The sequence below is a fragment of the Mobula hypostoma genome, chromosome 3 (assembly GCF_963921235.1).
Source record: "Mobula hypostoma chromosome 3, sMobHyp1.1, whole genome shotgun sequence".
Taxonomy (NCBI): Eukaryota; Metazoa; Chordata; class Chondrichthyes; order Myliobatiformes; family Myliobatidae; genus Mobula; species Mobula hypostoma.
In genome coordinates this window covers 104634251-104653140 of record NC_086099.1, presented here as the reverse complement: position 1 = coordinate 104653140, position 18890 = coordinate 104634251, and the positions used below count along the sequence as shown (strand labels likewise).

At 40.4% G+C, this 18890-nt stretch overlaps 1 protein-coding gene across 2 annotated transcripts in view; it reads right to left on the bottom strand.

Moving 5' to 3' along the window:
• Positions 1–1568: 1568 nt before the first annotated feature.
• ndnf (neuron-derived neurotrophic factor) overlaps positions 1569–18890 on the bottom strand; it is a 30559-nt gene continuing 13237 nt past the window's right edge. Inside the window, exons 2-4 of one of the 2 annotated variants that reach the window (XM_063042225.1) lie at positions 13198–13392; positions 6841–6965; positions 1569–3468 (exon numbers count right to left, since the gene is read on the bottom strand). In XM_063042225.1, coding sequence (XP_062898295.1) covers positions 2066–3468; positions 6841–6965; positions 13198–13392 — 1723 coding nt within the window. In that variant the 3' untranslated portion in view covers positions 1569–2065. The remainder of the gene's footprint in view (positions 3469–6840; positions 6966–13197; positions 13393–18890) is intronic. The other variant, XM_063042226.1, reaches the window with a different exon arrangement.

The window sequence follows — 18890 nt, the reverse complement described above, 5'->3', positions numbered from 1 at the left end:
CTAGTACTCAAATATTTCAATTCAAATTATTACAGTAAAGGGCTTAGTTAATTTGAGGTATCACTGATTTCATGAGATGACGCCATTGAGTGGTATATTTTCACATTGGCATTCCATGTTAAATGACCGATTTTCTAACTAACCTAATGAAAAGATGTATTTTCTCTCCGAAACTGATTTGAAGGATAAGCTAAAGATTATTATAAAATATTTCAAATGTTAAATACAAGGTAGTTGTGCAAATTCTAATTGTGTAGCTTTGTGTGGATTGGAACCATATGACTTGATATTGGCACCATGGTAGTGTAGCAGTTAACGCTACACTGTTGCAGCTGGGGGCATTCCGGAGTTCAGAGTTCAATTCCAGTGCTGTTGTGTATGTCCTCCCTGTGGAATACGTGTGTTTTCTCCGGGTCCTCCAGCTCCCCCACTCCCCCCACAGTTTAAAGACGTGCTGGGTAGGTTAATTGGTCATTGTAAATTGCCCCATGATTAGGTTAGGGTTAATTAGATTCGGTGGGGGATGGTGTGGTTCAGAGGGCAGGAAGGGCCTACTCCACACTATCGGGAAATAAAAAAATTGGGTCTCCATGTGCTCATTACTAAACCTCAGGCAAATCTTTTATCATGCCTATTAAATTCTGGTTATGCTTTATCAATATTATAAATGTGCTCATCTGAAACAGAGAAGCCATCCAACTTTTGTAGCAAGCATTTATCCCTTAATCAAACATACCTAAATGAATAGATAGTCTCATCCAAACCTCTGCTGTGAGAATTCAACAAAAATTCCCTTGTCCTATGCACATCTTATTTGTCGACATATCTTGGCTCCCACTGGCAATGATGTCTCTTTATAAAATGTTCGTGCATGGGTTCAAATCAATGCATCAACTCATCCTTCTGCATTTTGATCATCTCTAAAAAATAACCTGAGAAGTTTTAGAATTATAAAATAATGCATGAAAGAAGCAGGCTAATTAGCTCTTCGTTTCTTTGCTCACTCCTTGGAGGTTCAGTAGCAGTCATGCCCTCACTATCCAGGCCTAGAGGATAATAATTTTCTCCCTGAAAGTAAGTGACTGCCACATGCATTACTGCCAAATGTTTACTTACCCTTTGGATTTTGACCATACTCAGAATCTGGCTAGCAAATATGAATCTATTAGTGTACATTCTCAAAAAATGTTGGAGGAACTCAGCAAGCCAGGTAGCATCTATGGAAAAGAGTAACCGGTTGCGGTTTCAAGCCAAGATACTGTTTACTCTTTTCTATAGATGCTGCCTGGCCTGCTGAGTTCCTCCAGCATTTGTGTGTGTTGCTTGGATTTCCTGCATCTGCAGATTTTCCCTTAGTGTATATTCTCTGTTATTACATTATCAAAATTGGCTTGCTAAATTGTTACTTTATAAATAAAAGAAAACAATGACTTAAGTTTAAATTAAGTGCTACAATAAAATCAAAAACATAGCACACAAAACTACAAGATCATTGAATCTTGTGTGAGAGAAAAGGAACATTCCTTTCAAACCACACTTGAATAATAGAACAGGAGCATTGCCAAATAGATAGTTAGAATTGTATTTTAATGGAGATGATTCATAAAGTTTACAATCATAAAAACATAGACATTTAAGACTGAACTTTATCCTTATAAAATAATTTACAGATCCCTATGTCCTATATTGCATGTACGATTAACAGGGCAGCTAGTTTAAGCAGCTTGGGATGATGAAATAAGTTAAAATGCAATTCATGCAGTGTCGGTGACAAAAAGCTGACAGTACTTGGGTGTTATCCTGCCACTGAAGATCACTTATATCAATGCCAGGTGTGACAAGGGACTTGCAGTTATGTAATTGCAAAAGCCAGATGCTGTCTAAGTGCATCAGTCTCTTCAAATAATTACTGAATTATGTAAACATAAATATACAAGTTGATATCTTTCTAAATAGTACAAATACAGGTTGCAACATCTCAGCTGTTTAAGTAGTCAGTCTGTATATTTTCATCTAATAAAGTAATGTTCATAGTTCAATAATATTGAGTCTGTACACAGAGACACTAACAAGACCTTCTTGTTTTGACCAGTTTGCTCTGATACTTGACAGAGTGTCCTCCATGTCCTATGACATAAACATCCAGAAGGTACGATCTGCCTGGCTGTAGTCCTCTGATTGTCTCTGTAGTCACTGCTTTTTGTAGGATATGACTATGGAAATATTTGCAGACGACTTTCTCAGATTTCTTTCGTGTGTCTGGTCCAATACATTGGTTCTGCTCTCTTCTCTTCTGCTCTTCACTGTAGTTACTCTCCACAAGCTTCTTATAAACACAAAACTTGTTTCGTTCCTGTGTGCCTAGCCATGCCACAGTGACTGAGGAACATGTGCGGAGCTTGTCGAAGACTTTTATTCGCGTGTCTTCTGGTACAGAAGGAAAGGGTTGCTTGTTTGGCCGGTTAGTGGCCAAGATTTTCAGCAATGAAGCACCTGTCTTGCTTCCTTTCAGCCTGATAAGGTACTTGGCTTTTGGTTTTCCTCTTAGCTGGAAATGACGTACACCTTCCATATTCTGTGAGAGTAGAAGTTTCCCATCTCTCCTGACCTGGATTTGGATTCCATCCAGGCACGAGTGAACATACAGCATCACCTTCTGGTGGGAAGAGACTGGAGCAAACCTTAAGAACTTGACACCTTTTCGTTTAATAAATACATCAGTCACTTTCCCATCCTTCAGTTCCATTGTCTTCTGCTTAGCCTCTTCCTTAGTTTTTGCAAAAGTTCCCACATAGGCAGTGCTCATATTTGAGTTGGTGTTGACTGCAAAAATGTCAAAGTAGTACTGTGTGTCTGGTTTCAGGTCTGACACAGTGAAAATGTTTTTGTTGCCAATGCAGATCTGCTGAAGATCTACGCCTGGTGCTCCAGCCATATGTCGTGATAAACGTGTATTAACTGGCTTGGCCGTCTTTCGTTCTCTGCTGGGGCCATTGTCTGAAGGAAAGCCGAAATAGGCAAAATCAAAAGGACTGAAGTCTAATCCAGGCTTGGGTGCTGCCATGAAGGTATCATCAGCATTTAGTTTTGCTTCCACTGCACAAAGACTTTTGAAGTTGTGCTCCTTATTGATGATCACACAGTACTGGATGGGTTGCCTCAATTGTGAGATGGTGGGACTAGGTTTCCAGGCCAAAGTGACAGTTGTACGTCCAAAGGAGGTCACATCCACACGTGGGTCATAGGGGAGCTCGGGATAAGGCTGATCTGAATCAGGTGTGGTAGATGCATAAACTTTGAAATTTGTATCTTTTTCTGTTGAAATCAGTTCCAAGCGGTACAAACCGGAGGGTGAATTAGATGCTCGGTATGATTCAACATCATTGCCTTTGTAAGAGTACAAATTGGTGCCAAGCTCTTTCAGTGCTTGTTGTTTTTGCTTCTGCTGCTCCAGTGGTTCTGGTTCTCCTGAAATGACAAATACTGAATTAGTATAAAACTGCTGGTAACACTTGTCCATCATGCTGTACTGTATATACCTACAGGAACAACAATGCAAGTCATTAATCTCATCGGTTATTTATCTCAGCATAGATTGTACAAATGTCCTGTAAAAGACAATCTGTGGCAACAACACTGACAATACTCTAACAGTAATGTAATGGCTACAAAGGACTCTGCAATTTTCAGAACATTTGCAAACCAATATGTAACATGCTGGGAAAGGTTTCACTGCTAATGTAATGGTCTTTCTGTAGAAGCAGTGTTTGGGTTATGGTTAGAGATAATGGGTGCTTTGGAATGTGAGCTGTCCAATGACAGGAGAGTGTTTTCATGCTGTGTGCCTGACACCAGGGTGATGGGTCTTTTGTTCGGTGGGAGATGAAGACAGAAGACGATGGAAAGAAGAGATTGTAGGCCTTGATCTGGAGCCGAGCCATGGTCCGACGAAGGTCGGGGAGATTGAAGGAGGATCGGTGAAGGGGAAACCATGAGCTCCAACTTGTGCACATTAGACTGTTTCATTAAAGTGTGCCCTTTTTTTCGCTCTTTCTTCACTAACCCTGTGGTCAAAGTAAGAACTATAAAGCTACACCGTTTAATTGTCTGCAGTGTACCATCTGTTATTTTGTGGTACTGATTTGTAATGGTAACAAATCACTCAGCATCCACACAAACGGGCATTTCGGAGTGGACTCACATCTCAATCTCACCCGTTTGACGGGGCCAGAGATCGTCTTCCCTAAACTTACACAGCCGACAAACCTGAGGGTTACAAATATATTAAATTGTTTTCTTCTTTTCTTATTTATGTGATCCCTTGAATGGCAATGGGATAAAAACCTACTTCCTTTAGACCAAGTGTTTCCAACCTGAGGTGCATGCTTAATGGTATTGGTCCACGGCATAAAAAACGTTGGGAACCCCTCCTTTAGATAGAAGCTGGAAGCAAAATACCTACGATGTCTGCATTGAGAGTCAATGTGTTCCTCCTTTAGATATATTGACATCAGACCTCTTGCCACACTGCTGAGTTCGTACCTGTTTGTTTTATAACCATCATTTTAATAGAATTACCAATGGCACTAAAAAGTGCAGGAAAAGGTTTTTGATTTGGTTTAAATAATATTAAGTGTTTAATTAATTTATATATTATTTTATCTTTTAAATGATACCTGATCATTTAAATCTGTTTTGTGTTTTTAAATTCTTGTGCTTATCAATGATGGGAAGCATTTATAAAATGTTAAAAGAGACCTTTCAACCACATACTGCAAGATATGGAAAGTAGACCAAGGTGATCTGGGAAGGATGCCCCAAGTGCACTGCCCAAAGACAAATCAATTCTTGCAGCCAACTCCACCTGGAGCTTGGTTAGACCATCCAGACTGCTAAAGCTCAAGACGTCTGCAGAGAGCATACAGGGGCATGTCTGAATGAGGGCCAGGTTGAGAGCAATCCAGCTCAATAAAATGGCGCAGATTGAGATGATTCAGGTAAATAAACCTATGTTACGGGTTCAGCAATCTAATATTCCTCCACATACCAACAAATTTTTCAGGGAATTTCATCCTTGCACCTTACCGCCATTATTAGATAAATGTTAAATTTCCACCAACTAGAAAACTATCATGGATTAAAGTATTTAATGTAAAGGAGGGAACACAAAAAAAATTCCAGAAAATGTTGAGTCTTCTCTCCAAAGCCACAACATGTGGTGCAATTGACCACCCCCTCAGCTTGGAACTTATGGAACAATCTCCCAGAATCTGAGTTGCTGGCTATTGCCCAAAAACGTGTGGCTACTGTGAACAACACCCTCCACTATCCCTTCCAAATTCCAAATACATTTTGCCAAGAAATAATTCTTTTGAACTCCTAAACTTTAGAATACATTGCTTAATGTTAGAGGAAAAGGAAAAGGGAAATAGCATTTTCAGCTATTTGTAAGATTTCTTAGGAAGGCTTGATATTGTACAAGTTCCTTTGGTAGTAACACTGCAGAAATATTTGTTGCTACATTTTACATTCTGCAGTTAAGATACATTTAATATAGAGATACAGCAAAATAATTGGAGGTGTTTCAACAGCGCTCCCCTTATTAAAGGGAGGCAAGGGAGGCAAAATGCATACAATATGAGGAGTTATTGTAAAACTCCTCTGCAGGCATTTCATGATAGAAGTCTAATAGTTTGTTCTGAATTTAAAAAGTCATGCTCTGTTCATGTTGCAGTTGAAAACAAATGGGAAAAATTTGCTTCCCCCCAACATAAATAAAATTACATCACCCGATCCCTATTCTGCAGAGAGAATTCTTATTTCTGTTCCTTCTATTTGCCTATGCCTAAAATGGATTCAATTTACTATTAGAGCTGCAGTTTGTGGGTTGTTGATTCAAACTCACTTCAACCCCAATTTGCACTCAAAGCTTGTTGGAGGTACACATTTCAATTCACAACCATTTATGTCTGATCTCTTCCAAAAATATTGAGGTTGCAAAATTGGAAGTTCAACTGCCTGCAGGCAAACTCAACTTTGGAGCTGTTTGAAGTTCCTGTGGCTCGAGCAGCCTTTTGATCTGTCAGCAAGTTCGAGACGTTTACATTCAAACAGAAGTCAATTTCTGAACTTCCTTTGTGAATTTGTCCTCAACATGTTCTAGCGAGCATATGTAGTTAGAAATCCAATTATCTATTTCAGCTAATGCATAGAAGCTCCTCTAGTGCTTTTATATCATATTAAACATTATTTATCACAAAAACAATATATACATAACATGTTCCTTGAGACAGAATAAACACAAGAGTTCTGCAGACGCTGGAAATCTTGTGGAAAACACACAAAATGCTGGAGGAACCCAGCAAGTTAGGCAGCATCAATGGAAGAGCATAAATGGTTGATATTTTAGGCTGAGATCCTTCATCAGCACAGAAACAAGATGCCTGTTCATGCCTTTACACAGACAAACTTTTTATAAAATTTGCTTTGAATTCAAGTGAAACATGCCATGTGGAATACCCCAAATTGGTTACAATTATTGTCCATTCTGATCCCAAAATGAAATGCTGCTAATTGAAAAATTCAGGATTGATTTTTAACCAGAATAGATATAAGATAATTATCCACCTTAACTCTATTCATGTACGGACTGAAACTCCTGATTTGATTCAAGGATATATTACTTAGGATAAATTATCATAAATTATCCTTAGAATAAATTTAACAAGTTACTTATTCACCTGAATTAAACTGTATAGAAATTTTAATTCATATGAGGCGTGTTGATCATTAATTAAACATGTTGAGGAATTGCATTTTGTTTACTCATTATATTCTTACCAGAACCTTCTCCACTCGACTCCTCAGGAAGTTCTTGAAGCGTAAGTTTCCATTCTAAGGGGGCATCACATGGTGTTATGGTAATTGACAAGGGTGTATTGTCTTCCTCAACCACAAAGTAGTATCTACAAGTAGAAAGTGATAGCTATTAATATTATTTAGTTATTTACATCTTAAAACATTTAGAAGGTAGATTTTACTAATAGGCACTATTTTTGATCGAAATTGATATGGTAACAGGTCTAGTAGTTTATGGTAAATAGGAAAAAGAACATTTAGTATGTAAATGTATTCCGCCGTAACAATTTTCTACTATAAGAATCTGCAGTGAGCGGGATATTGTAATGGAGGTATAAAAGTCCAACCTTACATCCCTGTCATGAGAGGTGGAAACAGGTAAGGCTGACCCAACCAGGCTCTGGTGAAGCCGTATAGGCCAATCTCCTGTGCAGCGGATACAATAGATTATAGAAACATCGATGAACTCCAACCATACCATCGGCTTTGGATGATGGAGATGGAAGGTCACCCACTGGGAGCTCAGGGCCCAAAAAGAAGTGTAAACATCGCATGAAGAATCTAAGGAACGCCGACAGGATCCATGCCTCTGCTAACTTTGCCAAACGGAGAAAAGTCAAATTAGTAGCACAGATGGGACAATGGAATTAAATGTAAACATTAACATAAATTGAATAACTGTGCTGTGTGTTAAGCAACAAAAAGAGGAAATGCTGAAGATACTCCACATGTAAGGCAGCATCTACAAAAGAGAAAAACAGAAAAAAATTTCAGGTCATTGACCTTCGCCAGAACTATAACATGAGAACATAAATGTGTTTTAAATTGTAGAGTTAAACGAAGTTAATTGAATGGAGAAAACAAAGGGACTGCTAGTGATAGATTGGAGATTCAACATTGCCTAGTTAATGCATTCCTTTTGAAGTATCAGGCAACTGGAAATAGAAATAAATCAAAAGAGTACGTTGGAAATAATATAATACAGAACATGGAAACAGTTGGAAATCTGAAACATTGTGGATTGCCTGAAATGCCCATCAGATCAGGCAGCAACTGTGGAGAAAGAAAAGCTAAATTAATAACAGTACATTAGAACAGGTCAACTCTGACAAGCAGGAAAAGCTGGTCATCTGAAATTAACAAATTTAACATTAACTTCTGAGAGCTGCAAAGTACCTAGTTTTTCAATGATATACAAATATAATTATAAATAATATTTATATACAGTAATATACAAATAGTCGTGGTTATAGTTTACGTTGCTGTCATGAAAATGGTTGGCATACTTTGATTCTGTGTTCAGCATTTTAGCTACATTCAATTTTGTGATTAACTTTTGAAGATTTCTGTGGGATGTTAACCTTTGTGTTTGGCTTGGGGTAAGGTACATTTCCTGCAGTGTACTACTTTGACATAAAGTAGATATTTCAGCTGTGAAGTGTATTCAAATTATATAACGTGGTTAATAACTGAACAAGACAGTAGAAAGAAATACTATTTATAGCATAAAAATTGGAAATTAATCCAGTCTTGATTGAGTCGTAAAAACAATCAAAACAAGAATTACAGATTTTGTAAATTAGAAACATAATCTGGTCTCAGTATAATGTTCTCTAACTTTAGGGACCTCTTTCTCTTAACTGAGCATTTCTGTTGTAAGTCATACATCTCAGACTTTGATTCATTTTTCCCCTCTGCACTGGTACACAGCAAACTGCAGTCCAGCTAATAGCATAATCAGCTTCTAACTGCCCAATAATCTATTTAACCTGGCTTCACCTGATAAAATCATATTCCCTTTCTCCTATCTATCCCCAGCCACCTTCTCTTTTATTTTATGAGTCAGAGTCATAGAACACTTCAGCATAGAAACAGGCTCTTTGCCCCAACTTGTCTATGCCAAACTATTATTCAGCCTAGTCCCATCAACCCGCACCACAGCGCTCCATAACCCCTGCCCATCCATGAATGCATCCAAATTTCTTTTAAGTGTTGAAATTGAACCCATATCCACTACTTCCACTGGCAGCTCATTCCACACCTCCCTCTTGAGTGAAGAAGCACCCCCTCAATTTCCCCTTAGACGTTTCATCCCTTACACTTAATCCATGACTTCCAGTTCTAGTTTCACTCAATCTCAATGGAAAAACCCTGCTTTCATTTATCCTATCTGTACCCCCTCATAATCTTGTATGCCTTGATTAAATCTCCCCTCATTCTCCTAAGCTCTAGGGAACAAAGTCCTAGCCTATTCAATTTTTCTCTATAACTCAAGTCCTCAAGTATCGGTAACATCCTTATAAATTCTCTCTACTCTTTCCTCCCCAATACCACCCCCCCAACACGATGTCAAAAATTATGGTTTAATTACTCCTCCAGCCTGCATAGATTCATGTTCTATGTGTCATTCTATTATCAAAAAGATCCTCATGGTGGTGAAACTCGTCCTTCTTCTCAGGTAGTCATTGTTAATACATGCAACAAATATTCTGACACATACACTCAAAATTAGGCACTGCATACTATTACTCCAAATTAGGCTTCACCAACATCCTTATAAAAATTCAACATCCTAATTCTTGTACTCATTACTTTTAGTTATGAAGGCCATTGTGCCAAACACTCTCTTTACACCCCTATCTGCCTGTGAACACAACTTTCATGGAATTATGGATCTGTATTCCCTAATCCCTCTGGTTCTACCACACTCCAGAGTTTCCTACTGCTCACTGCAAAGGGCTACCCTGGTTTGTCCTCCCAAAGTGCAACTCCTCACTCTTGTCAGTATTAAATTCCATTTGCCATTTTTTAGCCCATTTTTCCAGCTGGCCCAGACAGCAGTACACAACACCTCCAATTATTTTGACACCCGCAAATTTATTGATCCAGTTTACTACAATGTCATCTATATCAACGATCTGCATAAGCAACAACGGACCCACCACCGACCCCTGTGGGTCACCACTATTCACAGCCCTCCAATCAGAAAGGCAACCATCAATTCTCACTCCCTAGCTTCTCCCCTGAAGCTAATGTCTAATCCAATTTGTTCCCTCATCCTGAATGCCAAGCAACTCAATCTTCTTGACTAAATTCCCATTCCACACTTTGTCAAAGTGGTATTGGGTTTGCTGACCACGAAGTTCTAAACTCAAACAAAAATTTTTAAGCCCTATCGACATAGTACCCTCAATAAAGAAAGGTTATAGTGTAACTACCCAATTTTCAAAGACTAGTTTACTTCCCTGTCAATCCTTCATGGTGAATTTAGCCGCTGATGTGCATTATTTGAGCAGTGCGTCTTCTCTCCCTAGCAAGGAGAAGATACTTCCAGCTAACAAAGTAGTTTTAACAAAGTTCATTTATTTTCAGTGATAGATGTTTAAATCCAGGCAACATTCTTGAAATGAATTTATTCTTATAAAACATTTCCAAATTACAAACCACTTCTAAAACACAAAGGATTTCTAAAACACACGTTCAATTTCTATAAGCTATAAAGACATACCAGCAAGTTCCTCGCAGAAATCAAAGGGAGAAGAGTGGTTTTTTATTTGCCCCATTTTTCTTGATGTTCCTGGGCCCTTCCTAAAAAGCCTGGATTGCTCTCTACATTTATACTGTTCCTTTGCCACTTGGTGACTTCACACACATGATTTTTTTAAAATACCTTTTCACAAAAGTGGTCTAAAAGCTTCTAGAGACTGAGTTCCCAGATGCCCACAATTAATGCTGGGAATGCTGGCTCTCTGAACACACAGATCTTCCAACTATTAAAATAGCAGCTATTTGATATGCTAAGTGATAATATCAATCTGGTCTGCAAGCTTCCTTGAATTAAATATCTCAGCTAGTATTATCTGATTTGAAACAAGGAGTTTTTGGGCCAACAAACCATCCTTTTAACCTCAAACTGATTATTGGTTGATATTTACAACAAGAACTGAAGATTGTCTCCCATTTACCACAAGAAACTGAACAAAGAATATTGGTTGGAAGTTTAAATTAAAAACAGCATTTTGATCTCTGGAAGTTCACAACAGTTATGTTTAGAAAGCAAAGCTTGGCAAAAATGAAAAGACTCACGGTCCCTGAACACTGAATAACCATCTCAAAAAGCCTAGCTAAAGTCCATGTAGACAGTACCAATGCCTTTCCTTCTTCAACTTTCCGGATAATCTCCTTAAATAATATTACTATCCTTCAAACCTCTAGCACCTTCACCTAAGGTCATTTTAAATACTTCTGCTTGAGTCCCTGCAATTTCTACACTAGCTTGCAAAAGGTGTGAGGGAAATCTTCGTCAGTCCCTGAAGATTTATTCATGCTAATTTCCTTCAAGTCAACAAGCACCTCCTCTTCTGTAATCTGTATATGGCCCATGACTGTTTTGCCACACTTCTACAGACTCTGTGTCCGTTACCTGAGTAAGTACAGATGCAAGGTAATGCATCATAATAATAACAATAAATATGTAAATAATACATTGTATTATTTCTCTTTCCTAATTCTGACAAAAGCTTTTGACCTGAAATGTTAATTCTGTTCCTCTTTCATAGATGCTGTCTGACCTGCTGACTATTTCTGGCATTTTTTTGTTTCCAATTCGATTTTTCCAAATGTGGTTGAAGGTTATTTTTAAGATTGGGTAAAAATGATGATGATGACGTTGACTCAGGCCTGAGAGGCCAGCGTCGGGCATTTTCATGGGTAGAAATAGTCAATTGCAACTCTGGGACAGTAGTTGTTGATTATTAATAGTCACAATTGTAATAGTGCAGAGTTAACTTCAAAAGGTCTTACTGGCTGAATCTTGCTTCTTGACAATTATAGTTCAATGATGAAGTACCGAGGTTCTTTCAAAGAATAATTTCAAAGATCAACTTGTGCCTCTGAATGTATCTCGGGTAATGATGAGTTTGAGTACAGAGAGGAAATTAAGAACCTGGTGGCATGGTGCAAAGACAATAACCTATCCCTCAACATCAGCAAGACGAAGGAATTGGTTGTTGACTTCAGAAGGAGAAGCGGATCGCACGACCCAATGTACATCGGTGGTGTGCAAGTGGAACAGGTCAAAAGCTTTAAGTTCCTCGGGGTCAATATCACAAATGACCTGACTTGGGCCAACCAAGCAGAGTTCACTGTCAAGAAGGCCCACCAGTGCCTTTACTTCCTGAGAAAACTAAAGAAATTTGGCCTGTCTCCTAAAACCCTCACTAATTTATATAGGTGCACCATAGAAAGCATTCTTCTATGGTGCATCACAACCTGGTATGGAAGTTGTCCTGTCCAAGACCGAAAGAAGCTGCAGAAGATCATGAACACAGCGCAGCACATCACACAAACCAATCTTCCGTCCTTGGACTCACTTCACACCGCACGCTGTCGGAGCAGTGCTGCCAGGATAATCAAGGACACGACACACCCAGCCAACACACCTTTCATCCCTCTTCCCTCCGGGAGAAGGCTCAGGAGCTTGAAGACTCATGCGGCCAGATCTGGGAACAGCTTCTTTCCAACTGTGATAAGACTGCTGAACGGATCCTGACCCGGATCTGGGCCGTACCCTCCAAATATCCGGACCTGCCTCTCGGTTTTTTCGCACTACCTTACTTTCCATTTTCTATTTATGATTTATAATTTAAATTTTTAATATTTACTAATTTTAACTATGCTTAATATTTTTAATATTCAATATTTGTGATCCAGGGAGTGTGAAGCACAGAATCAAATATCGCTGTGATGATTGTACGTTCTAGTATCGATTGTTTGGCGACAATGAAGTATAAAGTAAAGTAAGAAGTTCTAAAGTTACTAACAGATTCATGTCAATCTATCTGTCAGTATTCCATATGAATTCATGAGGAAAGGAACAAACTTATTCAGATTCCACAGCACCAATTCTGGGGATGGTGTGATGGATGCAGATCAGGCAAGTACAAGACTACCAGGGACCTGAGCAGCAAGGCTGACTAGAAAATGTCACTTCAAAAAATCTGAGCTATTATGATGCAATCATGTTAATATCAGAAGCTATTTCATTAGAAATTATCTGATAAGGAACCATTTCTGAGTATTTTTCACATTATACTGGCTAGCTAGAAGTGCAAGTTATGAATTTTGGATCTTGTTGTACATCACAATATGATATTGGTGGTACCGGTTTATAAATAGAAGCACAATGTCCAGAGGGTATTATTATCAAATAGATAAGGCTGTTTGCGGTTTGCAAGGCTGACCAGGTTGTGAATTCTTGGTCTTTACAGGATTTCAATCATGTGTTGTGTTGATGTTGAATTACTCTCATTCCTGTCCCTAAATCATGAAATAAATTACCTTTTAGGTGCATCCCTGAACAGATAACTGCTGACCTCAGCTCCATCTGGGATGATGGAAGAATCGTGGAAAAGAGACTTGTCTCGGAGCTGCATCTGGAAGAGCTCTTCATCTCTGGTGGGTAGCTTCTGTGTCCTGGAGTTTGTTGCAAACAGTAGCAGTGATGTCACTGCCCAGGATATGATTAACATCTTCCTAAACCAAGACCAGGACAATTATCAGGGAGATATTAACATATTTTAAACAAACACACACAACATATGGTCTAATTCTGATGAACGTATGAGGTATTGCTATTTCCAGGAGATGAATTAAGTTGTTCATTTCAAAAAAAGACTAGCCGTATTTTATTTGTGACTATTCCATACAGAAGAAAGGTACTGCTACTTCAGAGTTGCAGATGATTTAATAAGATGATGATGTCACAAGATATTGTTACCTTAGAATAAGCACAATTTGCACACAAATCTTTATCCCCTCTTTCTTCACCCCCATTATACATTTTTGTGTTGGACCAAAGGTATATGAAGTTTTCCTGCTGAAATTGTCTATGAATCAGATTCTGACAGGATGAACAATGTGAAGTTAGATCATTCAAAATATTTATTGTCTTCTTTAATAATTATAAAAGATAGATTTCATCTCTATCAATTATCCATAAATACATTTAGAAGTCTTTGAATCTTAGATTGTTTTAAATATTAGCTTCCCCAATAGGTCAGTTGGAAAATCTATCTCCCATACAAAATTAAAACATTTGGATAAGAAAATTTTCCAAAGTGTAGCAGGAAGTTATCCTTAGATGTAGTGCATGAAGGAGCAGCAAAATAACTGATCCCTGTTACACGGGGGCATAAAAATTGGATTCAGCTATATTGTACCTCAAATCAGAAAAATTACCAAGACTCAAAGTTTAGACGCCTGTCTGAAAAAAAAATGAATGTTTCGATGAAGTACCAGAGGGTATTTAATGCCCTTGAAACACTGGTGTGAGTCAAATTTGGAATGTCAAAAACTTGGGACCAAATTGTTATCACTATAAAAATGACTACAAGTTCTTTGTTGCTTAAACCATCCTCCTACCCTCACTGTATCTATTCAAACTACTTAGTTACCTTTTTTACAAATGTTTAATTTATATTGTACATTCTCCATTCTATTTATTACAAAATACAAAATAAGACAAGGAGAATGTTTTTTGACGGGAAAAGGTAAGTGGAATATTAATTTTTACTGAAATGACAAACAGGCTAATAAGGCTCTATTATAGATGGCAGAGATCATTGCCCTTATGCCTGCAGTGAATACTTAAGGTAGTACAAAGTGAGAAAAGCTATTAACTGAAGGATTGGCTTTCATTTCTCCTCAAATGAAAATAGTTTGCACATTATGTCAGGACCTTTAACGATGGATGCCTCAAAAAGGTGGCATTGATCAGTAAGGTTCCCACCCCCACCACACAGGTTATGTCCTGTACTCATTGCTATCATCAGGAAGGAGGTACAGAAGCCTGAAGGCACACACTCAATGATTCAGGAACAGCTTCTTTCTCTCTGCCATCTGATTTCTGAATGGACATTGATCCCATGAACACTACCTCACTACTTTATTTAATATTATATATATTCACTGTAATTCACAGCATTGCTTTATTATTATGTATTGTAATATACTGCTGCAAAAAAAAACACAAATTTCATGACATATACTGGTATTATTAAATTATTAAATCTGATTCCAATCCTGACCTCCAGAATGTAATAAGAACAGCTTAAAAATAAGGAATTCACAGGCACAGTAGGTAATTTGGTATTTTTCAATTCTCAGCAAGGTTTCCACCCAGGAAAACAAAGTTGAAAAGTTAAACCTGTGACCAACATAACAGAATCTGGAAACTGCACCCTCTCCTCCCTCACCATCCTCACCAGTACCCACTACCTGATGTCAAAATTTATGGTTTGATTTATGTCCATGTGTCATTTTATCATCAAAAAGATCCTCACAATGCTCCTCTCAGGCAGTCCCTGTTAGTACGTATAGCAAATATTCCGTCAAAAACCCAGCCTGCAAGTAGGGTCTCTTAACCAGTGGCAAAAGGTTAGGAAGTTAACACATTGTACTTGCAATGAGGTGTTACAACTTCTACCACAGGTTACAATTAAAAGCAATTACTAAAGGGAATATATTAATGAAGTAACTAAAATATTGAAATATTTTATTTATTTCATACTTTTCATATTTCACATGATATAGAAGGAGGCTATTCAGCCCATCAAGTCAATGCCAGATCTCACTAATCTCATCAGTTCCATTTACACACTTATTTCTCTGGAACTTACTCTCTTCCACACTACACATGTGTCACAATGGCGGGGCATTGGGAGCAAGGGTGGACCCAAGTGCAAAGACACATCTTGTGAGGTTACTTAGATTTAGTTTATTGCTCGATATCAGGAGAGCAAGGCAGGAGCAGGAGCAGCGAACTGGACAAGGACTGAGGACTACGACCAGGCTGGGACCAAGGGTCTGGGCTAGGACTCGGAATTGGCTCCCAGAACTAGAGGAGACATGAAGAGGCTAGGGTATGGACTCTGAGCCCGAGACTGGTCAAGGATCTAGTACCTGGGTCTTGCCTCGGGCTTGGACCCCAGAACCAGGCATGGACATGACATGGGCTAGGGAGAGGAGTAACATGGGAACACAGAGCCTTGGTCACGGGAGAGCAGGTACATGGAACCATGGACACATACACAGAACAGAGAGCCAGGACCCCTCCTTGGCTACAGGACATAGGGCCGGGACTCATGAACCTCTGCGGGGCAACGGCAAGACGGCCTGATTTACCCCACGGAGGCGAGGACCAGACAAGACACGACTCCCCGCAGGGCAATGGCAAGATGGCCTGACTTACGCCACGGAGGCGAGGACAGGACAAGACAAGACATGACTCCCCGCGGGGCAACGGCAAGACGGCCTGACTTACCCCATGGAGGCAAGGACAAGACAAGACCAACACGAATGAACACCAGACAGGTACATATCTAGCTCCTGTGATGGAACCAGACCGAAGTGCAGGCGGGGCTGCAGACGAGGGCAAGAGGCGAGAGGGGCAGAAAAGGGATTCAGACAAGGGGATAGGACAGGAATCACAGACTGCCAGGGCCAGGACTTGACTCAGAACTGGGAAGCCGCAAGAGCCAGGGCGTGGACGTGGTACTTGGATGCCGCCGGAGCCAGGACTTGGATGTGGTACTTGGATCCTCCGGGTAGTGGCGAGCTCTCGACTTGGCCCGGGAACAGTAGACAGCGGCTCTTGACTCTCTCCGGCGGGTTAACTGACGGCCCCACTTTGATGAGGAAAGTTTGCAGGCTCGCTTCGGCGAGGTAACTGGACAGGGTTGCTCCGGTGAGGAAGGGCGAATTACCGGCACTCGCTTCGGGCGGAGACGAGGCTTGCTCCGGCCAGATGACATTGGCACGCCGTGATTTTGCAGACTTTGCAGATGCTCCCGCGCCAAACAGCTGAAAGCCGGAGACTATAAACTACCGGTTCAGCCGAGTGTTAATTGCCTCTAATCACCAAAGTCGAGGGACACGGGAAAACAGGGAATCAACGGTCCGGATCGTAACATAAACAAGCTAAATTTAAAGGGACCCCGATCCGGACCATGACAACATGGGGCCATTTTCAATAACTAATTAACCTACCAACCAGTACTTTTTGGCATGAGGAAAAAAAACCAGTAAAGTCCAGAAAATTCATGTGAAAACGGGGGAAAGATAGCTCCTCACAGACAACCATGAGGTCAGTAGAGTTACTAGGACTTGATGTTTCAATCTCTATGGTAGGTTGGCACTCTCGATGTTGGCAGTGGGTTTGGAGCGGTGACAAGGAGGGAGGGTAGGTACGTCATCAGGGTCATCAGGTGGGCACCCTCCTTCTTTGACTTTTCACTGATAAGCCCACGACGTCTCCAGAGGGCTCAACGGCGCTACCTAGCATCCCAGATACACCCCCCTCAGTTTCATACCCTCCTGTCTTCATCTTATCATAGTCATAGTCATACTTTATTGATCCCGGGGGAAACTGGTTTTCGTTACAGTTGCACCATAAATAATAAATAGTAATAGAACCATAAATAGTTAAATAGTAATATGTAAATTATGCCAGTAAATTATGAAATAAGTCCAGGACCAGCCTATTGGCTCAGGGTATCTGACCCTCCAAGGAAGGAGTTGTAAAGTTTGATGGTCACAGGCAGGAATGACTTCCTATGACGCTCTGTGTTGCATCTCGGTGGAATGTGTCTCTGGCTGAATGTACTCCTGTGCCCACCCAATACATTATGTAGTGTATGGGAGACATTGTCCAAGATGGCATGCAACTTGGACAGCATCCTCTTTTCAGACACCACCGTGAGAGAGTCCAGTTCCAGCCCCACAACATCACTGGCCTTACGAATGAGCTTGTTGATTCTGTCGGTGTCTGCTACCCTTGCAGCCCAGTTGTTGTCTTTCCTTTTAATCCAAATCCAATTGCTGCTTTCTTCTGCTGCATTTGACAAGGACTTGATTGCTTTTTGGAGGGAGTGACCCCTCACCCCCATCTTCTTCAATAGACTGGTCGTAGATGTAGCAACGAATCCCCTGAATCCCACTTCTACAGGGAAAACCTTGGTCTTCCAGCCATTCTAGGCAGCTTCAGCTGCCAGTTCAGAGTACTTGGTCTGTTTCCTCTCATAAGCTTCTTCAACACCATCTTCCCATGGTACTGTCAATTCCACAACATATGCCAGCTTGGCTGTTGTAGACCACAGGACCATGTCTGGCCGGAGTGTTGTAGCCACAATGTCTGGGGGAAACACAAGCTTTTTTTCCCAAGTCCACATCCATTTTCCAATCCCGAGCAACCTGCAGAATGCTTACATCTTTTGATGTTATATGGTGCTCTGGAGGTTGGCCTGCTGGTACAAATCGTGTAATGTGGACATTTCCTGCCGATGTTTGTTGGAGAGCATTTGTGGTGATTAGCCTCTGTTCCAAGATTGATGCCAGCTGTCTGAGAACTTGGTTATGCCGCCAAGTATACCGCCCTTGGGTGAGGCTCGCGGTGCATCCTGTTAAAATGTGCCTTAGTGATCCAGGTGCTTGACAAAGAGAGCAAGTGGGGTCTTCTCCCCACCACTGGTTCAGGTTCTGGGATGTGGGTAGGAGGTCATAAGTGGCTCTGATGACAAAACTTAGCCGAGATCACTCCATCTCCCAGATGTCACGCCAGCTAAGTTTCCTCTTTTCCAGGATCTCCCAATTAATCTATTGGCCCTGCTTGGCCATTGAGATGGCCCTGGCGTTTCGATCTGCCTCCTCCTGTCTTCTCAACTCCTCCACCACGAGTCGTCTCTTCTGCACTGATGTTGCCTTGTGCCATTGAGGAGTCTTTGGGACGAGCCCGAGCCCGGCTCTCCCATGTTGGACTTGGCCAACCACATCCCTGAAGTGAAGAACAGACTTAGCATTCTGAACAGCTTCAGATGGGTTCCACTTCCTCCCTGTTGCCACGCAGGGGGCCACTGTTCGATTAACAGTATCTTCAGATTCAGTGAGGGTCATGACCAACCTTGCTTTGGTGCATTTGAATTCTTCCACAAGACTTGCAATTGGTAATTCCAATTTGCTGTTCCCGTACAGTCCAA